Consider the following 27,221-nt stretch of genomic DNA (forward strand, 5'->3'; position numbering starts at 1 on the left):
TACTAAATCACTCCTCTCATAAAAATAAAGTGAGTTGATGGCATAAATGGGAGAATAAAGACATGAAGCTTTAGATGGAACTTATTTGTTATTCAAATTGTGTCTTTTCTTTTAACAAAATTCTTATTGAATATTTTTAAGTTTATTTTATTTAGTAAATATGTGTTTATTCTAAAAATAAAGATGAATTGAGAGTAAAAGATAGAATTTTGATGAATGAAATGATTAAAAAATTGAGACAGTGATCACTTATTGAAAATATAATTATTAAAGATTTGAATTGATTAAGTGCTAGATATAAACTAGTCTTAAATAAAATTATAATTCTCCATGTAAATGAGTTGAACAAAATTATAATCTCTGTAAATATATTTTAATGTCAAACCTACCAAAATTTAAACTAACCGTTAAATAAATTTAAATTTTAAACTTAAATTAATTTATTTAATTAAAAAATAAGTTTAACTAAATATTTAATAAATTAAATTCAAAAAGTATAGAAATACCTCAATATCAACTCAATCATAATAATTACAAGTCTACCTTTGCTATTCCTATAGGCTACATGTATAGCAACATCTCTAAATGCACAAAAAATATGCGGGCCCATTGATAGTTACTCACATTTTCCACATTTAGAAGTGTGGTGGAATCAGTATCGTCCCTTCTGATTTGGATTTTTGTACCAGATTGACAATTTCGCGAGCAAAATTAAATTTTCACGTACAAATCAATAAAGGCAACGTTGCAAGTGTGATCCAATAAATATCAATAATGGCAACTTTGAAGTTGTGATCCAATAAATATAGTCCTGTATTTGTATGTGTTTTTTTATCAACAAAAATTAATAAATATATTAGTTTGAATATCAGGGAAAGAAATTCGAACAAATAATCTCTTTTTTCCCTCTTCTTCCTTTATCTTAAGTCCACTTTTCAATCACCAGTTCAATCTTACATCTCTCCGTAGATTTCATGAATATGGTCGCAGATGTTGCAGTTTTTTTTATCCGTATGAAGATACTTAATTTCAACAATTATTCGTGTAGACCAGTGTGGTAATAATGAAGTTAATTGGCAAGAAATTTCAATCATGATAGATTAGAGGTGGGGGACAGTGAGTACAATTAGATGGTCTCGTAAGTAAGTGAAGCTTAATTGAAGAGAGCCTTAATTTATGTTCCCAAAAGGAAGAAGAGTGAAGGATTAATAGATGCCCATTCAAATGATAATAGAACTTGTTTAATGTCCTCAATCAGGTATATAGATGGAAACCTCATTAACCTTTACTCTTACCCTACTAGAAAAATGGAAATACCTGGATATTTGCTTATGCTTTGCCTAGAAGTCTAGCTAGTCATACAATTTTAAGAAGTTTTTTTTGGCACACCATACATGGCAAGTGAAAATCTAGCCAAGTAATTTGATTGTAGTAATTTTTTGTTGTCAATTTAAAGCACTTACTCGTCCTTTTCTCTATGCTAAACCTGCCATTTTGCTAATCTGAATATTTCAGTAGCTCAATTATACTTAAAACGGAGAAATCATCACTACATGTGACATGGTGACAGTTATCTAAATTATATTTATTTCTCACTTATTTTTCACTTTTTTATATACACAAATCTTAAAATTGCATTTTCAATTAAAGAAAACTATTTTGTTAAACTACTTTTATGTTCACAGCACTCTTCATATTTCAGTGTCAAGCTTGAAGCTTGAATATTCTCTGCAGCATATACGATGTCTGTAAAAAAAAAAATCCCAAATGTCCAATAAAAAATAGTAATTGCCTAGTATCCTAATAAAAATTAACACTTGAAATGAAGTTGAAACTCATACAATTTGTGTCAAATAAGGGCTAATATTAGCAATCTTTTGATCACATTAATTTTTAAAATGAATATGAAAAATTGAAGAAAAGTTATACAAAATTATTGAGGCCTCCCAGTCTGATAGGGACCAAGTTTTACACAAGAATTGAGAAACCCATGAATCGAGTGTAGACAACACGATAAGCAAAAGTTTTAACTTCCTAAGCAAACAAAGTTTAAACTAATTTCTCCCTCATCCCAGGATCATAAAATATAACAAAAATCTGAGCACAATTGCTCCATGTATAGATGGCTTAATTTAGGATTATTGTAAATTTTCCTCACTTCTGGTTCTTCTTTCTTCCTTTCACTTGTTTCTCTAAACTTCTAAGCCTTTGACTAATAACAGAAGAAGAAGATATTTTTTTATTTGAATGTTTTGAAGCTTCTTCTGGAATTGAGCTTTGCCCATTTGTTGTTGATGATGTAGCTTGTTTTAGAGCTGGAAATATAGAAAAGGGAGATTGAGGAGCACTGGTGGTGGTGGGTGGTGCAACAGGTATTTCAGGAATACCCAAAGTTTTCTTTACACCAGGAACTTTAAGCACTGTAAAATTGGAAATAAGAGAGCAAATAATTAGGAAGAAAAAAAAACAAAAAGATTACAACAAAGGTTGACTTGTGTTTCTACTATGCAGTTAAGAGTCAAAAAACATTTCTTTTAATGCATAAATAATTAGGAACTTAGTCCATACATGAAACACAGCCTAAAACTTGGGTCTTATAGACCTAATGCAGTCTGCAATTATTCACTTTGTTAAGAGAATTTTGGTCCTCTATTTTTTGTAACTAACCCCATTTAACCCCACCCCTCCCTAACCTCAAGGTCATTTCATCATTTCGGAAAAATTTAATTCTCAATCATAGAAAGCAACATCAATTTTGCTTTCATTTCAGAAAAAGTAACATCATAGGAAGCGACATCAATTTGGTCCTCCAAAAACATTAACATCAATTTTGCTTTTCAATCGACAAATGCATAAATGTAGTCCTTCAATCTCACAATCCAAACATAATGAAAATTTTTACATATGTTCCATGACTACGGGACTAAATTTATGTCAAAATTTAGTGCTTTTAAAATAAATTTTAGTCCTCTAATTCGAGTCCCACGGATGATATCAACAGAATCTAGACCAAGTTGAATGATTTACAGTACTGTGCCAATATGAATACAAAGATGCTATCTAAACGATAAACTAATCTTGTTCTTGATCCTACAATTATGGACCAAGTAAATTATCCTATCAATGGCTAATAATAAGGAAACTAAGTATCTGATTACAATCAACAGACCATATTTATGACAACCTTGAGAAAATTTTCCAAACAGAATGGCTCTACACATACTGCTTGTGAAATTAAATATAAATAAATAAAATAAGTAATAATTCAAGCAGAGGACAGAAATTCTCTTATAAGTCCTAAGGTTGAGAAAACAAAACATATCTATTGAGATAGTTGTGATTTTGAATGGAGTAAAATATTGATTGAAATTATGCTAATTTTTTGTGTAGATCATAAAACAAGCAGATTTTCAATACAGAAGCTACTAACAACTGAATAGCAGTCAGTCAGGCTATGAATGATGGTGAAAGACTTTCGACTTCATAGATATGTTTAAAACACTACATCAGTCAGTAAAATTAGGAGTGCAAGACCGTAAGTGCATCTTGGGAGCGTTTTGGATCATCATGAATAGAGAAGTGTGCACTCAAAAAGAATACCAAGATTATGGAGCCATGGATTCTTCAATTACGTGCATTATACATTCTAGCCTACCTAAATGCAATCATTGATCATATGGTGGAATCAAAACGCCCAAAGCAATGTGCATTTCAAGAAATTCAGGTTCTGCCTTATTAAAGACGTGAAAATTGGGAAAGACAGTAAAATTGCAAATGAAAATTTTCAAGAGCCTTACCAAGTCCATACACAAGTGAAAACAAATTTGATGTAACCCAGTAACAGAATATTGCCTGCACAGTTATAAAAAAAATAAAAATAAAAACAAGTTCAAATTATATAGAATGACAAATGAAAGCAACCATGAAAACTGTAAAAAGAAAATATGCAAGCACCCCTTTTCTGTTTCAACTAGCTTAGCACCATTAGATATTACAAACAAAACGCAGCATACAAACCCAATATATGTGGATGGAAATGGATAATTAATAACCTATCTATATCAATAGCATATATAAGGCATGGATTGCAGAAACCTTTGCTTTGCAAAAGATACCCTTCAAATTGAGGTATATTACAATATTAATTTTCATAACTATTAACTCATCTCTTTTCAAATAGAGAAAATAGAGCATTTTTTTAAGTTTCCAGATTGGAATAGAACTTTTCTGTGTTCAGTCAATTCAGAATATTTCAGGTTTCCTATTATATTTCCAAACATTAAATTACTACATTAATTTTTTTAATTATTATGACCTACCTTTCTTATAGTACGAAGGAGGGAATAGGAAATCCTCTGGAGTTTGAAAGATAGATAAATAAACAGGAGATAATAAAGCAGCAAAGACATCATTTCAATGGTGCTCGGATCTCTTGGGAGATCCATGAAAGAGAACCACCCAAAAAAAGACATCGATTGACACTCACATAAAAGCCTATAAATTAATTTTTTAGTCCCACACTAGATGGAAAGAGAGAAGTTTCTGTTTGGTAATTATGGTGTTAACTGTTTACAATTCGACAAGTCAGCAATTCAGATCATGTCATTAATTGCATGTGATTTAAAGTCGTTTAATTGATGGATGCCAGTACAATTCCATAACACCAATATGAAACATACAGCAATTTGCTATTTTTAGCCTTTTGCTTTTATTTCACTAATTTTCATACAAAAAGTGAAAAAGTCGATTAAGTTTAAGTTGTTTACAAAAAGGAAATGATAGAGCTACCAAAAACACCCTATCTAATTATTTGACTACTGTGTTCATTCTCCTGAAACGGTTTCACACAGATCTCATTCATTCTCAGCATTCTATATAAACCACACAATGCATACGATGTGTGATGTCTAAAGCTAAAGCAGATTTTGATATTAAAAGTATTTAAGATATCAAAAGAGTATCAAGTGCCTTTTGGTAACTTTCTCTTTCAAGATAACAAGTTACACTTGCAAGGTTACCAGTCAATAAGCAAACTGAACAGTGTGTTTGGAACTGGGTCACAAATACACAGATGCACCTTAAAATAAACGCTACCCGCTGTAGCTTTTGCATCCAAAGCCATGTTAACAAGGTGTTGATACATGGTTCCACACACACAAATAGGATGCAACAAATTTTACTGAAAGTTCAGACAGAACTACTTTCAAATGCAAAAATAAGTGTAAGCAAAGGGAAGTTTTTCATTCCAAAGAAGGCTAAGCTAGAAAAGTTTACCTTTGGAAATCCCATGGTGAAAGGAACTGTAAGAACAGCAAGACCCCTAGAGACATTTTTCATGGTGCCAGCCACAGGATTTCCTTCCATCCCTTCTTGCATATTACACTGAGGAACAATAAGAAGCCAATTAATCAAAATTGGAACCAAAATACAACAGATAACATCACTCTTGCCATCTCAATTTAAAACTTCTTCATTTCTTTAGACGTGGCCAGTTATATAGTGAATACAAAATAAAATTCAAAACAGAACACTAAAAGCATTCAATCAAGAATAAAGAAAGTCATCTAGAAAGAGAATTATAAAAAAAGTTGAAAGTTTCTGAAAAGAAAATGCTCACCTCTACTGTTATTAAGAATGACAATGCTGTCAAAGCTGGAAAAATGTACAAGGCATCAGGAGTTGAGAGATCAATAAACCAAGAAGCTCCGCCATGCTTGAATGATGGCACTTTTTCAGCCATATTTGTTATCTATCTTTAAACACAGAAATGAGAATGGATAGAAACAATATGAAGGCTCCTCAGACTCTTACAATTAGGGAAAATATCAAGTTGAAACTCAGCTTACCGCAAGAAAAAAACTAACAAAAATAGGCCCTTGGATAAAGAGTCCCTTCAATGGCGTAAAAGGACTCACACCATATCTGCATTTATCAAAACCAAAGGTAGATATTGTTTAGTCAAACAAAGATCCATGAACTATGAAGTTTGACTTAATACTTGAAACACTTTCCTAAAAGCCATGAACCACTCAAGTCTTGGTTCTTAAGCATTAACAATAATTACTCTTCTAACTATCTGCATTTATCAAAACCAAACAAAGAAATGTTTAAATATCTAATAACACCTGTCTTCAGACGCAACATTTTCCATCTATTGAAAATAGTTAGAAAGTGAAGCCGCGTTAGCAGTTCATAAAAGTTAAAACGGAACACTGGCTATTTAATGATTTCAGGTATGGCCATCATAGTTCACAAGTCACCACAAAGATTGCTCCACTAATGCATCGTATATTATATCACTAAATATAAATGTAGTAAATAGTAATTACATCAGATTGAGAGGATAAAAAATGAGTATCAGCAGATAAAGAATAGATTAAAAGAGACCACAAGAATAATGTCAAGGATATCTTTTACAAGCAAATTAAGAAACCACTTACTCCTTAAATAGTTTCTTCATCTGCTGCTGACCTTTAGCAACAGCTACGGGATCCATAGTCTGAAAATTGGATGTTATTGCGATCAGAGAAAAAATTGCTTTAGAAAATAAATGTAATAAAATCCAAAACTTAAAACATTTCTCCAACAAAAAGGATCCATTCCATCACATAGATCACCAGGACAGATACTGAACAGGTGAACCAACTAAAACCTCAAAAAAATTTGAGTCAAACTAAAATTTATGGATACAAGACAACAGAACTTGTGAGGCCCCATCAGCTCACTTGCATATCAATATAATAGCATATCACTATCATCAGTAATTAAAAATGAATTGATAATTACCAGTCCCTCCATTTGTTGCTTTATCTCTTCCAAATGAGGCCTCATTAACTGTCACGTACATAAAACAAAAAACTTAGGTAACAAGATAGATTAGAAAATGGAAGAAGTGCATTATCGATATAACAACTAAAACAAGTTTGAGGGTCGTTATGGAAAACAGGAACAAAGAAAAAAAAAGGGAACAGACTTGTGAAGCTAAGGAATTAACCTTCCAATCCATGTTAAGGTAATCTTAATCCAAAAAGGGAAAGGGAACTAACGGCAAACAGTTCCCTCCAAATGTGTATATTGTGTTTACTCCAATCAGGACATCCGAAGGTCGAAGGTACAAGCAAGAGTCATTGCCATTACTTTATTTTAGCAAGAAACAAAGATGAACTTAAAAGTAGCACAATATACCGTAAGTTTAGAAGTGGCCTTAAGTTGATTTATTAAGAGTGGAACTGTAGCGGTTCGAATCAACAGGGTTGTTAGAACTATGGCTGCCCACCTGAAACAAAGAAGCTATAATATTAACAATTTCCATTCAAAACTAATGTGCCAGCAAATCCTAGATGTATTATTTATGAAATTATGGTTTTTGAATTAATACACCTTCGGATAATCAAATCCCAGAATTTACATCACATACTACAATAGGGTAAGAACAACCTTGCTATTTGAAACCCTAAACTAAATTTGCTACACATTTCAAAATGACATAAAATAACTAAGTTTCCAATTCAGAAAATATTAAAGGAAAGTCAGTACCTTCAGTACTTATGTATAGCAAATTATAATTAAACAGACAATCTACAGGAATTGCTAGTACAAACCCAAATCCATGGTAAAAGCGAAAAATAGACCAATGATAACTTAACATGCATGAATACCAATTCTGAACTATTTTGGAATTCCCTTAGGATTCATCATTTCATAAACACACACACACACACACACACACATAGAGAGAGAGAGAGAGAGAGAGAGAGACTCACCAATTTAAGCCAGTGTAGGAATGCACAGCATCTATAACGTACTGCAAGGCCTGTACAGGCAAAAAAGAATCAGCAGCAGCAATAGCAACCTCATTGACAACGGGAGCCTGAGAAACTACAGCATCCATGGTTGTGTTGGTGAGGACATCAGCCACATCAGTCATTACGTCACTACTAATCTTATCCGAACCCTGATTCACCGTCGACATATATCGGCAGAAACCATATCTGGAGCACGGAGAAAGAAATCTATCACGGGAATGTGCAAAAAAACCCATTGGTCCATTAAGAGAGCTTCCAAAGGACCTTGTTTGGGTAAAATCACCATCCCCTCCTGAAGATGATTTTTCATTGGTGTTTTCGTGCTTCCCCTGGTCACTGTGGAGAACATAACTGAAAGACGGATGGCACCTCCGATCCACGAGGTTCCCTCTTATCAAGAGGCACCGTCGGTATGCCATTGGTATTCTTAGCCAATTCTATCAAACAGAATCAAGTAACAAACTGAATTCAGATTGTGCCAAGATAACAAAATCCACACTGCTCAGAATTATGATTGATCCGTAATTCCAATACCAACGAATATATCAAATAAACTTTGCAAAACCTTGGGCAGATTTCGAATATAATAAATAAACAACATGTATCAATAATTTTTCCAGCTATTTTTATATATCATCAACCACTTCCTCGGTAACTCTTTGGGACTATGTTAAGTGATTTAAGGTGGGCTTAATATAATAATATCTAAGTGAATAGGCGACGAAAATAGTGGAAAAATTAGGTTGAACAATATAAGGGCATATAGCAAAATCAACTAGATGTGAAAAGAAAAAAAAAAAAAAAGCAATGAAACAGCGTTGAGGAAAGAAACTCACATCAAAATGTGAAAGGAATGAAAGGAACTCACCGTGGACGATGGAGGCTGAGGTGGTGGCGCAGCCTTCGGGTTGAAGACGCAGTGTTCCAAACAAAATAGCAGAGAAGAACGGGTTTGTAGGGGTTTGTGGGTACACTATACTTTAATTTCATTCTTTAACCTCAAAACGACGCCGATGAGCAGCTGAACGACGCGTTTTGACGGAAATATCAGAGAACAAATTACACCAATATTCCAAGTTTCCAAGTAATTACACATAACTATTTCTATATTTTTAATCATTATTTTTTGTCTTTCTTAATTCTTATGGAGGTTGTTAGTGGAAGGTTTGAGAAGTGTCAGACGTTAATGTAATATTTTTAAACATATTTTCAAATTTAAAGGACTTAATATAGGAAAATAAAAAAGGTAAGATTATGTATAATTACACAAAACTTAAGACAGTATGGTCGTAATTTGTTCTATTTCATAAAATGATTTAATTGTATTTTTACTTATCTTTTGGTCAGTTTGTTTAGACTTCCCTTTTTATTTTTTTAATAAAATAAATAATTTTCCATTTTTTAAAAATATGTCTAAATTGTTTTTAAAGAAAAGTAATTTTCTGTTTTTATTGTAATAAAAAAATCTATCGGGCGTCAAATTAATTGTTCAATAGTTTATAGTCACGTTATTTTTTTTTGTCAAATATTGGATGTCAAATTGATAAATAGGGCAAAGTTGTATAATTTGAAAATATAAGGACCTAAATTGAACAATTATAAATTGAAGATCCAAAATCATTCATGCATCACATTATCGGAACAAAATGTATAACTAAATATTTTAAGCAAAATACAATTAATTGAGGTTTCTTGACAAGGTATCTCTTCTAATTTGTTTAAAAGGTTCTCTCATGTTTAATTCAATAAATCACAATCCTCCAATTCTAAACACCAGAAATATATAGATTGCCATCATAGGAGAAAATAGAAATTCACTAACCGTATCATCAACATTACAAAAGAGATGAAGAAGAAAGATAGAAAACTTGATGATATTTTGTCATAAAATAAACATTTGACAAAATAATTTTATTTTGACCCATTTGGTTTGACATTATTTAGTAGAACAGAGTCATATCACTTTTTAAATCTTTATCTAATTTTATTGTATTTATAAATTATAAATACACCAAACATAAGATAGATTCATGCATATAATCAAGTAACATGTTTAATTATTCACAACAAATATTGTGGTTGGATTAAAATTGCCAAGTAGTAGTAGTATTTTTGTCAAAACTCTTGTCATGGACTTTGCAACTAATTGATGTGAATGCAACATGTAAATTGATGTCAATATTGTCTTTTCTACATGTAATGTGGTGTAAATATTGTTCATATTGCGATTATTGTCTTCACATTATTTTAACATCTTTAGCATCCCATTATACATTACCATAATGTATAAACTCCATCATGTCAATATTGTCATATATATTGTTTATGCTAATTGATGATGTCATATATATTGTTTATGCTAATTGATGATGTCAAAGTAGTTGATGGGAAATTAAATAATATTTTACAATAAAAATAAATTACATATAATTGTCTCATCAGATTTTTTAATGATGTGTCAAGTTATTGTGGGTCAATATTTTATATCATTAGTTAATGTTATCACTTAATAATAATAACTTAACATGCAAATTATGATTAATTTAAAGAGATATCTTTAATTAGCATCCTCAAACATGTGTTCTCCAATCAACTAATAATGTATATATTCATTTCTTGGTTAAATAAAGATAGTTTAAGAAGTATAAACAAAAAGAAGTCTAATTTATATGCATGGGTATTGTAAAATATTTTTTAGCATTTATTTTACGAAATTTTATTAGATTTCCAAAAATATAAAAAATGAGAATGCTTGTTTTCAGATTTATTAGAGGATAATAAAAGAAATATTTTAAGCATAATTCATTGGATTTGCTGGATGGCAATCCTTGTATTTAAACACCTCCCTCCTCCAGGATTGGAAAACTTGAAGGTATATGATTTTCTAAATTTATCTATTGGGTCATGGTCTTCAGATTTTATTCATCAAGTTTTCAGCCCACGGGATGCAAATGCAATGCATATTCTGTCTTTCCCCATTTTCTTGACAAATGATGAAGACAAAATCATTTGGAGCAAATCAAGGGATGGGGCATTCTCGACGAAATCAAGGGATGGAGCAAATCAAGGGAATGTAATGGATAATAGTTGCTATGCTGAAAGTGGTGATTGGATGGCCCTTTGGAACTTGATTGTAAATACCCAGTGAATTGTATCAATTCCAGAAAGATCATGGTTACAGAGCTAGGAGGAATTATATCAAGTTGCATTCAGAATTACTTTTCTTCAAATTTTGTTGTGAAGTTTATCAGCAGACAAACTAACCAAGTTGTTGCCCAGGAGCTAGCTGGGGTATCTAGGTTATACACTAGGTAGCAATTTTTTTATTATATGCCAAGGTGTCACTAATAGAAAAAATATTATCAGTGAGGCTTCAATTCCGTAGTAAACATATAAAAATTATCTGTGATAGAATTTGTGATGAACATAATTTTCGTCACAAAAATTGACGTCCCAAAATTTTATCAAGAGATTTCATAATGTGTCTCAAACTGTGACGAAATATATCTACTACAAATATATAAATTTTGTCGCTAAAAATTGATAATAAATTGAATATTTTTATATATATTTTTTTCATTATTTGTGATGGATTATAATTTTCTCATAAATTTGTGAAGGACAAAATCGGTCACAAACATAAAAATATCATTAAATTTTTTAATCTTTTATGAGAAAATTTGTCCCTCACAAATCTCTCATATTGTTTGTGACAAAATTTGTCTCTCACAAATTTAAAAGGATTTCTATATATCTATATGAATTGTGAGAGTTCATTTTTATTTGTGCATATCTCTAAATATCTAAAAAATAAATTAGAATGAAATAAAAAAAATCTCTATACTAATAAATCCAATATTATTACTTAAAAATAATAATAAAATTAAATACATTTTATCCAACCCAATTTAATAATTCAACATTCACTATAAACGATTTTTTTGTCTCTTAAATAAGATATACAAAAAAAAGAAAAAGAAGAGAGAACTTGCCATTATAATAATCTATACAATGAACAACTTTACTAGCCTCATTTAAACCCATTTTTAATTATATGCCAAGTTGTACATATATTGAATCTTTTATTCTTAATGATATAATACAAGTTTCTTTCAATAGAAAAAAGAAGGAATATCAACGACATGAAATTTATTAATTATTTTCATTTTATTTCTCTTATATTCTTACATTTATTTTTCACTTACTTTTATGTATCTTTCTTATTTTTCATCTATATTTTTTCATTTTGTGAAATGGACACTAAATAGTAATGTTCCTGTCACAAATGGACTAAACTCTTACTCTTACGTCAAAGATTCTTCTGTTGTATCGAATGGTCTTCTTTAGTGGTTCCTTGCTGAAATCTCTGGTGCATATGAGTATGAAAGAACAAAGGGCGGGAGGTATTTGCAAAAGACATTCTAACACTTAAGTAAGGGTTCGACTCAAAGCTATTGATGATATATAATAAATATTCAAGAGTGAATCAACCCTTTTACGTGGGAGGTTTTCCCCTTTTTATACTAACCTTACTGGGTCTGGGGTCTATGGGCCTGCACATTCTAATTACCAGTTAAGTAATATACCTCTTAATCCTGCTTAGGTACTTATAATCAAGTAATTACCCTTAATTGGGTTTATTGATGATAATCATAGTCAAATGATACTCATCACTTGCATATGTTGAATGACAATACGTGTTATACGGCATATGTGGACACATGACCGAGAGGGTACTCAGTTTGATGCATCAAGTGTCCTCTCGGCCTGACTAAATACCTTATTCGATATACTAGTCCCATGAGCCCTTTTTTGGTCTTGGCCAAAAAGAAAGACTTTATGTTGTGTCAAAACAATTATCATTAACTCCTCTGGAGGTTATGGGCCTTAATGGGCACGATGTAACTGTTACATCGTGGATGTAATAGTTACATCACATGTTCGCTCGACTTCCCATGTTGACTACTAGAATGTCTCATGATCTTAGGTGTAGATCTGTTCTGATCCAACAATGGAGAGTGGTTATCGGTTGGGCCTCTTTACAAGCCCAACCCCTATAAATAGGAGAGGCATCCCTCTTCATTTTTTACCTCTAATATTTACTTCTTTGCTTTGAGTCAAATATTATTCGTGAGATAATTCTTTTTTAGGTACGTAATAATGATTTCGGTCAAAGGTTTGTTGTTGAGGGAGTCAAGCCAAGAAGACACTTGATGCATTAAACCGAGTACCCTCTCAGTCATGTGCCCACATATTTCGTACAACGCGTCTCGACCTTCAACATATGCAAATGACAAGTATCATTAGACCATGATTATTGCCAATAAATCCACTTAAAGATAATTACTTAATTTGACCTATTACTTAACTGGTAATTAGAACGTGCAGACCCATAAACTCCAGGTCCAATAAGTTCAATATAAAAAAGGGAGAACCCCCATGTAAGAGAGTTGATTCACTCTCGAATATTCATTATATATCATCAATATCTCTAAATTGAAACTTTACTTAAATATTATAGTGTCTTTTCTAGGTACCTCCCTCCTTCTTTTGGACTCACGCATTAGAGATTCTGATAAAAAAATCATCAGAGAAGACCCATTTTGCTTTCATTATCGTTTCAGCTTTGTGCTCTAGGAATTATATTAGTTCTCCGTGATTCAATTATTATTTGTTCTTTAATTGTATATGGCTTCAAGTTGTCCAACCAAGTCTTCTCAATCATGTGTAGTGCAACTTTTCTTAATTAGTGGTACATGAAGTTTCCTTTAGGTTTGACTTTTTTGGATCCTTATCCTCGGCTTGGCTCTCTCTTCACGGAAGTTTTGTGATTTTTGTCCTCAACTTTCTCCCTGAAATAATTTCATGGTGCCCCCATTTTTCAATCAACAACAAGTTCCATTTAAGAGGCCAAGAATAACAAACAATACACACTATACTGTTATTTGTAAGATTAGCATTTATTTTATAAAATGGGTCAGCTTTGCGAGAGGAAATCAATTGAGTGTGAAATAGATGGTCCGAATGTTTTTAAGTATATGAAAAACATAAACTATTTTTTATTTTATATATAAAAAAGTGAATCAAGAACGAGAAGTGTATCAAAGTAGTTGGTAAATGAACTCATCATGATCAACGATGTAGATGCCATAGTCAACGTTACATCACGCTTCTAAGTTCTAAGTTCTAACGTGCTTATCGCACGAGGGGATATCATTCATGTGTATCTCACACCGTGTCATAGCAATTCACCCTGCACCTGCGAACGGCTTCAAACAAAAATGCTGTTGCTGACAGCGCAAACCCCACTATACCAATATTAAAATATATAAAACGAACGTTACTAATGCACTATCGTTAAATTGCGCATTTAGTTCCTTAGATTAAATAATTGTTTACAAATAACAAAATATATAATTTTATAATTTTGGTTATTTTTAATTAATGATAAGTGTATCTTTACATTATTTTTATTTTATACATTTATTTAGTTTAAATGAACCGTATCTGAACACTTAAAAAAACAGAAAATGAACCGTATCTGCAATTTGGGTACTATATTATTCATTTCATTTTTTTTATAAGTAGCAATAATTCTATAAGGTGTGACTGAATAATAAAAAAAGTTATATAATAAAGATATAAGGCGCTATTCGCCGAATTTAAACGCCAGAAAGCTTACAAATGCAGCCAAAAGTTGCATACTTTAATTTGCTTTGCTTCTTTACTCCCCCATTTGCTTCCAAACAAAGGAAAAATCACTCTCATCTGAGAATCCAAACCTCCTCCTAGTATAGTCCTAAGTTCCTATTGCTGCTGCTTTTTTTTTTTTTTTTTTTGGTTATAATCTCAAGAGCTTAATATACTATTTCCGTTTTTCAGTCTTTAATCCATTATTTTTCTTTTTTTGGGGGTGTTTTTGTGGATAAATATTCAGATTTAAGTGGTGGGTCAGCTACTATGGCTTCGTCTCTGTTACTAGCGGTGGTGTTTGTGCTTGATCTGGTTGCTTTTGCTCTCGCTGTTGCTGCAGAGCAGAGAAGGAATACTGTGAGTCCACTTTCTTCTTCTCTTTCTTGCTTTGCTTTTTTTTTTTTTTTTGGTTTCTCTTTTCCTTAGAGTTTGCTTTTGCTATGATCTTATGATGTTTACTTCTATTTTAGAACTATGGATTTAGTTATCTGAGTCTGAATGGGGAAACAAAGAGCGATTATAATATTCAATTGAATTTTTTTTTGGATTAGTTATTGTGATTAATCTTGGTTGAGGTTGATAACGATATTATTAATTTATTTTAGTATGAAAAGAATAGGTGGTTCAGTGCTTGTTTATTCGGTTCTCTCTTTGTTAAATTTCCCTTGACTTCATACTTCATATGTAAGGAAGGTATGAAAATGAAGCGTTGTCGCAAAAAATGTAAATTATTGTTTTGTGCTATTAATTTTAAAGATAAAAGTACATGATTTGATGATGTCACTATTAACTTTTAATTTCAACTCTCTATGGTTCATTTTTTTTAAAATTGACAAATATGTCAAGATTATAATACATAATTCATGTAAAAAATTTAAATTGACAAATTACTTTTTGGCTTAAATATTTCTTTTTAAGAAAGACGTTTATAATCTTTACAAAATGAATAAGTTATGATTTTGGTCTTTGTAAAAAAATTATTTGTTTTTTATATAAAATGAGAAAATTTTAATTTTGATCCCTATATAATCTTTTTTTTTATATTTATCTATCTAAAATTTAAGATTATTTTCACCCTAGTTTTCTAAAGTAGATAAAAAAAAATTATTTTAGGAATCAACAAAAAATTTAGAGCTATCACATGCTAATATAGTACCACAAATGCTAGTGGGTGCCATCTGGAATGATCAATTGACCTATGTTAAACACATTAATGTGTGTGACATAATAGTAGGAATAAAAGCAAAGATTTTTTTTTATGATAATTAAAATTAAAACTTGCTTATGGTACGAGGCTAAAACACATTTAAGTAGCATTTGGTAGAGGGGGAGAAAAATATAGGGGAAATAGTGTTGGTCTCCTAGCTCCTACGCTCTACTTTAATTCAAATATATCCCTTTTATTTTCATCCTCTCCGTCAAACAAAGTCTTAAGTAGCATTTGGTTTGTGTGGACTGAACAAAATGGAAAATTCTAGGTTCTCCTTGGTTTCATCTTTTAAGTGGAATGAATGTATCATTTTTTAATCACATGTTCTGTTTCTATTTTATTATCATTAGAACGTACTAGACATAAAATAGAACTCAGATGTCAAATTCCATATGATTCTAACACATTACCAAATGCTACCGTATAAAAATAAAAAGACAAGTTGCATTACATGAAGATATGTTTAAAACAGAAAAATGTTGGCATGCAAACTCTTATGAAGGGCCAGTCCATTTAGTTTGCATTTGATGCACTTCAGGGGACAGTACAATTAGAACAACTCAACAACATGGAACAAGCTTTTGTTCTATCTGTTGTTGGGCGCAGATGCACAGCACAAGCAATTTCCGGTTGTGTTGTTTGATATTCATGAGCACCGGGGAGAGCAGTGCAAAATTTACTTAATTATTCATTATTCTTATTTGTTGTACATCATTTTTAATTAGTTTTTTATCTTATTTTTTGATGTGTTTGTCTAAATTATTTTTTAAAAGTATTTTTTTTATACTTTTTCTAAGAAGCAAATCCTATTTATTTATTTATTAAAAAAATATTTTAAAAAAGTACCTTTTTAAAAACTATTTTTCTTAAAAAAAATTAAACAAACTAGCCCATTTACTTTATAAATTGTTATTTTATGTAGAGAATTATGGTTTTACTTATTGCTATTTACAACTTAACTCCAACATTCAAAAGGCCTTTTATTATATTCCTATTTTTACTTCATCTTCTATCATAAAGATGTCTACTAAAAACACTAAATTAATAAACTTAAAAACGACTTGGGCTTTGTTTGAAAGAACTTATTTATAGTTTATTTAGATTTATTTTATGAAATAAGCATTTGTGTAAGTGTTTGGAAGGTATGTGCTTTTTTATTTTTTCTGTTATTTTTTTCCTTATGTGGCAAGGTACCGTGAGCAGTTCCATGGCATGAGTATAGCTTGCATTACATATCTCAAGATAACCTTGATCTCTCTAGTCTCTAGTGAATGTGGGAGCATTATTTCCATCTTAAGAGATTTGGCAGTTTAACCAACTTGTACCTTCAATGTTCTCTCATGATTAGATCCTGAATTTTACTTCTAGAAAATGTAAAGCAGAATAAGTTTATGATTGTTGTCTGACTCTGACAACACCATTAGATAGGGGGAAAAGCTAACGTAAATTTGAATTTTAATTCATTAGTTGCAATGTATTCAGCAATTCCAAGTTGCATTATTTCATTTATTTGTGATTTGAGGGAAACAAAGTATGGATTAAAATTTTGTTCATACATAAAACATGTTCTAGAATTAGTTTCATTGTGCAGACACACTATTAGCTACTAGTTCAACATTTTCTCCATGGATCTGCTGTATTGTTTCCTTGCATAGTAGGGTGTGATGGGATAAGTCAAAACTGGAAACAAATTTTTGCAGTGTTGAAATGGGTTTACTCAAGTGTAACAATTAGTTCTTGTATGTGACAGGCCTCGTTAAATAAAGACAGTGCAGGTAGAAACTACTGTCAATATGACTCAGACATTGCAACCGGCCTAGGTGTGGGGTCCTTGTTTATCCTAGTTGCCAGTCAGGTGATCATTATGGTTGTAACTAGATGCCTGTGCTGTGGGAGAGCTATGAGACCCAGTGGATCAAGATCATGGTCAATTTGCTTGTTCATCACTAGCTGGTATGTGTTAATTGCTAAATCCTAGTCTTAAAAACAGAAATTATATGTTTGCTCTAAATTATTCATTTGTTGATTTCAATTCACAGAAACAATTGGTTTATTTAGTTTTTTAGGAAATGTTTTTTTCTGTTTCTGTTTTCTATTTTCACTAAAAATTATAAAAATATCACCTTATTTTCATTTTGTCTTCAAAGATTTTCACTCTCTATCACCCTATAACAGCATTGTTTTTCTATGATTTCTTGCACACAAGATTGAAACAAAATGAAAATAACAATGCATTATCAATTTATCATTATTAGTGAAAATATACAACTAAAAAGCACATATTCTTACGGAGACACAAGACATAACACATACACAACATATATAATTTTTAGAAGAGTGTCACGAACACACTCTCTGTGAGCTAATTGTTTTTAGAAAGATTTATTAAATAAGACGCAGGACTCATCATATTTTTGTGATTTTTAATAAATTTCAACCAATAAAAAGAGTGATAAAAAGAGTATATTTTTAACATTTTTTTATTGTTAATATTTTCTAGTATTTTATTTAAGATAACTTCTTTAAAAGTTAAAAGATGAATATTGTTTTAATAATATTAGTGTGTGTCTATTCATATGGAGGTGGTGTCACCTCAAGAGTGTAGAATTATCCGCTTAATTTAGTTGAACAAATGTTGGGGAGGTGTCGGTGTTGAAAATGTGTTTGACACCGCAACACTTCAAAGAAGAGAGATGTTTGTATTTGATACTTTCATGTAGGATCACAAAGCACTTCTTGAGCTCAAATCGAACAAGCTCAAAGGCAACAACATACAAAGACATGATATGTTGTTTTCCCGTACATGTATGATCCAGGGTGACATTTATCATTGCTGCTTCGTGCCTTCTAGCGGGTTCTGTGAGGAACGCGTACCACACCAAGTACCGTGATCTCATGGGAGAGAGAGCACCTTCATGCCAGACCTTGAGGAAGGGAGTGTTTGGAGCTGGAGCTGCCTTCATTGTTCTCACAGGCATAACCTCAGAGCTCTATTATGTTAGTTTTTCAAAAGCTAATAATAATGGTCCCCCTCCCTATGCTAGGGACACTGGTGTGAGGATGGCCAATTTTTAGTAGTAGTGTGGGGAAATTAATTAATTGTTTGTAATGTTAAGTTGGATGTGAAAGCCTACTTGTAAATTATTATGAACCTTATTTCCTTCCTTTTGACTCTTCAATGATCAATCATGTCACAATAGGTGCTGCCTCACGCAGCGGGTTACACTTGTGTACCCCTATATATCCTATAAGGTAACTTTTCAAAATAAAATGTGAAGTAAATATCTGTTAATAATATTTGTAATGTTTAATGTTAATGTCGTTCGTTAGGCTACAAAGTTAGTGACATTTAAAGAAAAGAAAAATTAAGCATGACGTAATTTTCTTGCTGAGCTCAATGTGCCTTTAAAGCCAAATTGACGTCAAAACTCAGATATTGAGGTTGTGTTCCACTTGATTTTTTTTTCAATTATTTTAAGAGAAGTTAGGCTAAATATAATTAAAAAAGTTTCCTTGTGTTTGTGAGGGAAACAATCTAAGGGGATAACACTATTTGATTTTTTTTGTGTAAAATTCTTGGTCTAATAATAATTACGTATTGTGAGTGAGATTAAATCTTGATTCAATGGATTAGGAAACATTCATGGAATGATACAGGACAAAAAACATATATTTAGAAAAAATTAACATGCAGTTGGTACAAGTAAAATTATAAATCATAGTATTCATTCTTACGTGAATGAGAATGAAAAAAAAGAGATATTCTTTCTTAAAATATGAAGAAATGGAAATTTAACTTCTAAGGAACTGCTTTATAAAGCCTTCCGAAAATTGATTGATTCATTTATTCCTTTTTACGTGCAGAAGCTAATCCGTGATACTTCATATCAATATATAGCATAGTGGTAAAAAAATAATAACAAAAGTTTAACGTGATTTAGAAAGCATTAAAAATGACGGATATATATATTACGAGTGTGAGTGCCAGTGGGATAGAATCGCCAACCTGTTCCATTTTCTGTTTAACATAAGCAGTGAACCTTGAGCCTACAAAATACAAATACTATATGGCCCTCGCATGTTTTTCATTTAAGAGCAATTTGTTTTACCTTTATTCGTTTCAAATTTGTTTTGAAAGATTACAAATTTACCAAACGTTAATTTTTAGAGTCCTAGCTCTACTTTATTTTTTAAAAAAAACAAAAATATTCATTAAAAAAAATATATGCATAACATAATAAAGTTTTTCTTTTTCTTTTTGGGTAGCCATGACCACCCCATTTTCAAACAAGGAACCACCTCTGCCTGTTATAGGATGAGAAAAAGAGTGGATAGTGATAGATACCAGTAGTGTAGTGTAGTGTGGTTATCAAAATGGTCCAATCTTTTTAACTGCCCTAGTCTTTATGTACCTATTCCAGCATTCATTTCCCTTCTAATCAATTGCCATCTTCTCTCTAGTCACCAATCAAGAGGTCATCACATAGCTTTTTCCCACTTCAACCATGCTGGTTATTCCATTGCCGCCTCTCGTGAAGTGTTGAAATTCTTATATGATGTTTAATATAATTTAGATTAAAGAGGTTTATTTACTTTTTTTTATACAAGAACCAAAGCTGATATAAAAAAAATTATAATATTTACACATACTATCCTCAACTAAATAAGTTAGATTCAGAGGTTTATTTATTAAAGCTTGACACTAGTCATTTTAAAATAGTAACGTGTGCTTTTAAAGTTTAAACACATGGTTGCATGAGTTTTGAGTGGTCCTATGTAAATCTTTATTTAATTTTTGGTAAAATATATGTAAATCTTTTACGTTGTTCAATACAGATTTAGTTATATTTGCAATCGTGGTTGGCTTTGATTCTAATAATTATGAGACCACAGAGTAAGAAATTGACAATTCTTTCAAGGCTAAATAGACAATTTAATCAATACTAATAAAGCATTCCTTGAATTTTAATTAGAAAAAATTACTCTTTTCATCTCAAAATAATTTTCGTCTTAAATAACATATTAAGAAAAAGTAATAATTTAATAAATAAAAAAGTAATAATTTTACAAAACTAACTTTATATCATCAATGAATTTATTTATAAATTTTATTTTTATCATTAATATTATAAGAGATATAAATAAACAAAATAATTAAAGATATATTAAAAGTATTGAAAATTATTTTATATATATATATATATATATATATATTGGATTCAACTATCTTAATTAGAGTCTTTGGCTCACCGGTGAGACATGAAATATTTTTACAAGCTTGATCTTCCATGCTCACAATAAAAGTAATCCTCAGTTTAGAACACACTTAAAATTCTTCTATCATCTCTCTTTAAGAGTGTATCTTGTAGGAATCAATCTAAGCCCTTCTCACAAATTCAATGTATTTGTCAATTAAGTTACATCTAATGAGTTATGTATGTTAATAAAAAATAATTATTTTCTATTTTCCTATATTAACCCCAGCAAATGTTCTCAATATATAAAAAAATTTACTTCATTCTTTGTGTGATAATTATTTTAAGATAAAAACAAATTAGACGATAATTATAAACATAATCATGGTCCAGCTCCCGCCATCTTCCTTAAGTCTCTGCCTCTGGTAATAAACAGCTTATATAAGGTAAGAAAAACATTAGTATAAAACTAGAGTTAGATATAGGGGGTTAGCTTGACCGGTTGCTTTAGGTTTTGTTCGTAACGATCCACAGATTCAACGGGCTGCGCCAGGTCGCAATTAACTAGCTAATATATGGACTATGGGTAAAATAATAATAAAATATATTTTTTTTAACTAAAAAAAACCTAAGAAATCTAAATAATGAATAATTGTGATTTTTTATAAAATATTATTTATTAATAATTGATTATGTTTCATATTATGATAAGTATATTAATAAAGCACAAAATAAATTAATATTTTAAAAAATAAAAGTCTACTAACCAACCTGTTAATTCACAAACCAAACTTGTTAAACATGTGAGTTAATTAGGTAAACTGGATTCAAAGGATTTACATTTACATAGACAGATTATTTTAGATAGGATCGTTTTAAGGATAAAGTAACCTAAAGCATAAAGCTTACATTTTAGGTTCATCAATAAAAAATCATTTGTTATTAGTATTTATAAGGTCCATCAATAAAAAATTATTTGTTATTAATATTTATAAAGTAAAAAAGGTCTTATACATTAAAAAAAACACATATGTTAGTAAAAATACCTAACATATTTAAAGTAAAAATTTGTTTTAAAAATTATCTTAAGACTCACTTATCATTGGGCTGATTTTAGGTTCCATGACCTACACAAATCACGAGTTAAACGGATGTTTGTAGGTCATCACTCATATATGGCTAAAACTTTTCTAATTTTAGTCACTAAAGTCCAAACTTACGAGACTACAAATAAAAAAATATGTATGAGACTAAAATGAATAAAAAAATTTACAGGATCAAAATTAAAAATAAAGTAAACTTATGAACTAAATTTATATTTAAGTCTTGAATAATTTAAAATGTTTTTGTATAATTGTATATCAATGCTTATCTTTTGATGTAAATCTACAACGGGTCAATCTATTAAATTTTCCCCCACAGCACCAGTCCACCATGGCCTATGTTAGTAACATTTTAGGTACAATATAATTCCCTAAGAGAGAGACTGGCCGTTGTGCCATCGTTTACTGTCCCAACTTGCAAGGTAACTCAATATTTTCAAGGCCATAGTTATATAATTTATGGGAAACGCATTCGTACCCCATCAAAATGATTGTGGCAGCTGATTAGGCTTGAGTCCTCACATGCATAAAGTACAAAACTGCTAGTGTTTATCAATTAACCAGAATATTCAAATGTAACAATCACATTAATCCAAATATAAGGTTGATTTAATAATAAAAAGGAAAAAAAGATCGTAAATTCCAATTTTTTACTGACAAAAACGCTAATCGAACATATTTAATTTATTGCTCGTGATTCACCAATAAATTTGATCCAATAACATATATCAAAACTCTCAAACACGTGGAAACCTCGTGTATAAAGAGGGTCTACTAGTGTTCCACAGCTCTTCAATAATAGAAGAAGCTGACAATTAATCAGAAACAAAGCCTTGAAAATATGATGGCCTAAGTACCGTACATTATTTACTATTCTATTAAAAATTGGAACAAAGATGAAAACACCATGTGAGCTAAAAGCCCACAGGGACATGAATACATGATCCAGAAACATATTATAATAATAATAATAATAATAAATTAATGTATATCCAGAATTCTTTCATTCCCAAAATCAAAGAATGATTCTCAAGAAGTGGTGGTGGTGATAATGAATCATAAGCAATAAAACCGTATGATAAAATATCATTCCAAGATATATACATGTCCAAAGAATCTTCCAATCACATTCTGTCAGTTCAGCAGTGCTGGAGCAGACCCCATATCTATATCACTCCCATCACAAAGCACTCACAAAACTCCCCAAAAAATAAAATAAAAAATAAAAAAAACAAAATCCTATATTGATAAATAATGCTAGACACTACTTTGCAATGTTTGCATACATTAATACACCATTTTATTATTAGAGATTAGAGGAAATGATAAGAGAGATGAACAAAGAGGCAAACAGAGTGGGTTGCAACTAATTGTGAGGAATTTTGGGACCCTTTTGCTTGAAGCTGAAGCTGAAACTAAAACATGACAGCTCTAAATACTTCTCATGCCCCATCTGGAAAAAAAACAAGATCATTTACTAACCTGTATGAAACACAAATAACACCCCAATTGAATTAAATAACTAATCTATGGACACTACCATGATGTGTTGTTGCTTATTGTTTGGTTCTCAGGGTTTGATATCTGAATCATCCCAGGGATCTTTTAGATCAGTTGAAACCAATGAATCAAAATCCTCCCAATTCCAATAGTTTGAATTTGAAGAAGTTCCCAAGCCAACACCACTTGTTGCTGCTGCTATCTCCCATGGATGATGTGTGTTGTTGGTGCCACCTGTGCTAGGCACTATAGTAGCAGTAGTACTATTGATGGTTGGTTCCTCTATTGCTTTAAACTGATCCTCCCCATAGTTATAAACATTGGAGGATCTAAGAGAGGTTGACACTACTGAACAAGGGTTGGTGTCAAAAGATCTGCTTGAGGCTGAGAAAGGGAAGAGTAGGCTTTGGCTTTGATGAGTAGGAAGAGCCAAAGTTGAACTAGGAAAGATACCATTATTACCGATACCAATACCAAAATCTTTGCCTTCTAATTCTCTTGTGTTGAGCAGATTCTGTTGTAGCAGCAAAGGTGGTGGACGAATTAGAGCTTGGTAGAGAGAGGAAGACATGTTTTTCTGATCATCCGCAAGAGGAGTTTGGATTGTCATGTGGCTATAACAACCCAACATAGCATCCATGTTGTTGCCAATTGAGGTTGTGACTGTGGCAGTGCAAGTTGAAGTGGCGGTTGTGATTGGTGTGGTGGTGGTGGAAGATGTTGTAATTGGAGTGATTGATTTTTTGACCCTCTTGTTCTTCCTTCCACCACCAACTGGAACATTGCGTAGAGTTCCACCTTTAGTCCAGTGCCTCTTGCAAGCCCTGCAGAAATGGCGAGGCTGAGACTTGTTGTAGTTGTTGTAGTAACAAAATTTGGTGTTGGTAGAGTCACATCTTGGACATTTCAAAGACTCTGAATTCGGCTGAGTTTGTTGTTGTTGTTGCTGCTGCTGCTGCTGTTGTTTCCTCATCAGATTAGGCTTTGGAAGTTCCAAATTCTGAGCCTCCAACAAGGTTTGTTTCCAATCAAGTCCACTGCTAGAAACCTGCTTAGAACTCAAACCCATGTCTCAAATTCACCCCTTGAAATAGCACTAAAATCAATAAGATGTATCAAACCATGAAAAGAAAAGTGCAATAAGTAGCAAATTTTTTTAGCCCTTTGATCGAGGTGCTAGAAGAGAAATCAATCTGAATGATAACAAGAGGATCAGATTGCTTGTTACAGCCCAAAGGGTGTGTAAGTCTAGGGAAGTTGATGATTTGAAGTGGTTTCTTAGAAGGAAGAATAAGAAAGGCCTATGAAGTTGAGAAGAAGTAGTGAGCATGTCTTTTATCTTATGTCTATGTCTATATCTAATGCCTATTTATGATCTTATTAAAAATTACTTGAAGGGTTGTGTGTGGTGAAGGGTTTGATTACTGTTTGTGGGGGGTAGTTGTAGACAAGGCAAACCTATAAAAATTTAATGCAGTCTTTGGTAATAACCTACGAGCTCAGTTTTCTTCCTTCTCAGTTTGCTACTATTATAGAATGGGAAAGAGAGAGAAGTACTAACCCTTAAGGTGAAGGTGGGTGGTTGACACGTGGAAGGTTGTAGGCCGTTGGTAGTGGTGTGTGAGTTTTGGTTGTGAAATGAACGTAGACGTGCATGATGCTATAATAATTTAATTTGATAGACTTGGCCACCAATGCAAATACAAAGTTGGCAAAGGAAAAAAATAAAAGAAGACAAGTACACTACGGTCCATGGGATAAATTTGTTTTTCTAATGGATTGTCATTAGGGGAAGGGGGTGGCGGTAGCTGTGGGGCCAATGGGCCCAAAGATTCTTAGTGAGGTTAAAAACAGTTGGCACACATCATTCAACTCCTAGATTAATTGGTGAAAAATAATTATTTTAATTTAGTCTCAGTTTGAATCTTACATACAATTATGTTAAATGTTCATGAGTTTAAGTCTTAAATATATAATTAGGTTAAATATTTAGAAGAATTTGGTTAAATATTTGAAGATAAACCATTATGTTCGAGTTAGATAAAATTATTATAAGCATAAAGTTATTTTAAGTATAATGTCATTATTAATTAAATTAAAATAATCTCAGGTAAGTTAATTTAGCCTTAGGTGGAAGATACATGTAATTTCTAAATACAATAGTTGGCAGACGCATGGTTTGCCGTGGGACCCAAGGGCAGGAATAGAGGTGGTGGTGAGATTTATGATCCTTGTGTCATGTGATTACATGTAGCAAGTTGGGGATGTCTATGTGTTGCATGCACGTGTTAAGTTTCATTTCATGTCTATGGTGGAATATGGATTGGATATGATATATGGGTGTTGTTTTGTGCACCCATAATATGTTGGCTAGAGAGCAAAAATTAAAAGGAGACCAGTGTGGTGTGGGTTGTGACCCTCATATAATTCGTTATTAATTACTTAACATGTATAGATGTGCATGCGGCATATAGGACTTATTTGGATGTTAGAGATTGGATTATTCAAGTTGAGGCAATTATTTAAACGAGTGAAGGTAATCCACTACTTAATATATTAATCATTATTATTATCTGCAATTTTCTTATACTCATGATATATTACGAGTAAGATTCAATTAATAAAACTTGTATCATTTCATTAATGTTAATAAAATGTATGTAACAATACAAAATTAAAGAATGTATTATGTTTTAAGACAAAACTTATTGGCAATTTTCTATGTGTTTTTCTCACTGTTTTTTCAATTAAAAAATGAGAGTTTCTCTTTAAATAAATATTTTTTTATTAAATGGAACATAAAATAAAATTATAATTTCAATTAAATAAACAATACCAAAATTACATTAAATATTACGCTAGCTAGTGTTTATCCTATTAAATAGTATATTACTCACATTTTTCGTTTGTAATAGACACTTAAACTATGAACCTCTCTACATATGTGTGTGTGGTGTAAAATATTGTACAAACAATGGAATATGACTTTTTGAATGATTAGGTTTTGTCAATTTTGAATGTCCGAACATAAATTTAGGTACAACGGATCAATATTCAGCAGCAATTGGCGGTTTTAGTCAAAGACTAACCAAAGGGAGTTTCTATCACAAATGGATCGGGTACTCGGCCTTGTGTCAAAGGATCTTATACTTTTTCGAAGGGTCGAAGGGTCATTTGTTTGTTGTTTCTTGTCAATGATATGAGTGCATAAGTATCTAACAGAGCAGAGGGGAGGGTACCTGCAAAAGACACTCTGACACTTAAGTGAGGATTCGACTTAGAGCTATTAATGATATATAGTGAGTAGGATATAATGAATTTGTCATCTTACCTAGGGATTCATCCTTTTTTATACTAGCCTTGCTGGGTCCAAGGTCTTTGGACCTGTCACATCATGATTACTAGTTGAGTAATACCCCTTCTAATCATACTTAGGTATCCCTAATTGAGTGATTCCCTTTAAGTAGATTTAGTGGTGATAATCACGGCCAAATGATACTTGTTGCCCATGCATGTTGAAGATCCAGACATTATGTGGATATGTGATTGAATGGTGTGTTCAATTTGGGTGTGTCAGGTATTCGTTTGCCCTTACTGTGTACTTTATTTGGTACAGAGAGGATGCTAGGGTGGACAAAAAGGATAGGTTGTGATTAAAAAATGTGAAATATCTATAATACCCTTATTAGAGAAAAAAACTAATTAAAAGTTTTAT

At 31.6% G+C, this 27,221-nt stretch overlaps 3 protein-coding genes across 3 annotated transcripts; 1 reads left to right on the forward strand and 2 right to left on the reverse strand.

The window, feature by feature from the left end:
• Window positions 1-1,854: 1,854 nt before the first annotated feature.
• LOC114419516 (mitochondrial inner membrane protein OXA1-like) lies at window positions 1,855-8,803 on the reverse strand. The gene is made up of 10 exons (XM_028385198.1): window positions 8,674-8,803; window positions 7,764-8,242; window positions 7,186-7,276; window positions 6,787-6,834; window positions 6,441-6,499; window positions 5,847-5,922; window positions 5,618-5,749; window positions 5,275-5,382; window positions 3,798-3,852; window positions 1,855-2,420 (listed from the first exon to the last, which is right to left on the reverse strand). The coding sequence occupies exons 2-10, from the start codon at window positions 8,222-8,224 to the stop codon at window positions 2,155-2,157; spliced, it is 1,296 nt and encodes a 431-aa protein (XP_028240999.1). The 5' UTR covers window positions 8,225-8,242; window positions 8,674-8,803; the 3' UTR covers window positions 1,855-2,154.
• Window positions 8,804-14,457: 5,654 nt separating this feature from the next.
• On the forward strand, window positions 14,458-19,025 carry LOC114419519. The gene is made up of 4 exons (XM_028385199.1): window positions 14,458-14,596; window positions 14,743-14,855; window positions 17,459-17,661; window positions 18,525-19,025. Exons 2-4 carry the CDS (start codon window positions 14,766-14,768, stop codon window positions 18,781-18,783), a joined length of 552 nt encoding a protein of 183 aa, XP_028241000.1. The 5' UTR covers window positions 14,458-14,596; window positions 14,743-14,765; the 3' UTR covers window positions 18,784-19,025.
• A 4,021-nt stretch (window positions 19,026-23,046) lies between these two features.
• Window positions 23,047-25,025, reverse strand: LOC114419520 (dof zinc finger protein DOF3.2-like). The gene is made up of 2 exons (XM_028385200.1): window positions 23,547-25,025; window positions 23,047-23,459 (listed from the first exon to the last, which is right to left on the reverse strand). Exon 1 carries the CDS (start codon window positions 24,573-24,575, stop codon window positions 23,577-23,579), a length of 999 nt encoding a protein of 332 aa, XP_028241001.1. The 5' UTR covers window positions 24,576-25,025; the 3' UTR covers window positions 23,047-23,459; window positions 23,547-23,576.
• Between the last annotated feature and the right edge of the window lie 2,196 nt (window positions 25,026-27,221).

Source organism: Glycine soja, chromosome 7, assembly GCF_004193775.1.
Source record: "Glycine soja cultivar W05 chromosome 7, ASM419377v2, whole genome shotgun sequence".
In the NCBI taxonomy this organism is placed as follows: domain Eukaryota; kingdom Viridiplantae; phylum Streptophyta; class Magnoliopsida; order Fabales; family Fabaceae; genus Glycine; species Glycine soja.

Excerpts from the sequence above, each read along its gene's own strand:
- LOC114419516 (XM_028385198.1), bottom strand. The coding sequence starts at position 8,224 with ATGGCATACCGACGGTGCCTCTTGATAAGAGGGAACCTCGTGGATCGG. Across the intron at positions 6,500-6,786 it reads AGCAACAAATGGAGGGACTG|ACTATGGATCCCGTAGCTGT; the intron begins GTAATTATCAAT and ends TCCAATTTTCAG. Across the intron at positions 2,421-3,797 it reads TTCACTTGTGTATGGACTTG|TGCTTAAAGTTCCTGGTGTA; the intron begins GTAAGGCTCTTG and ends CCAATTTTACAG.
- LOC114419519 (XM_028385199.1), top strand. The coding sequence starts at position 14,766 with ATGGCTTCGTCTCTGTTACTAGCGGTGGTGTTTGTGCTTGATCTGGTT. Across the intron at positions 14,856-17,458 it reads CAGAGCAGAGAAGGAATACT|GCCTCGTTAAATAAAGACAG; the intron begins GTGAGTCCACTT and ends TGTATGTGACAG. Across the intron at positions 17,662-18,524 it reads TGCTTGTTCATCACTAGCTG|GGTGACATTTATCATTGCTG; the intron begins GTATGTGTTAAT and ends TGTATGATCCAG.
- LOC114419520 (XM_028385200.1), bottom strand. The coding sequence starts at position 24,575 with ATGGGTTTGAGTTCTAAGCAGGTTTCTAGCAGTGGACTTGATTGGAAA.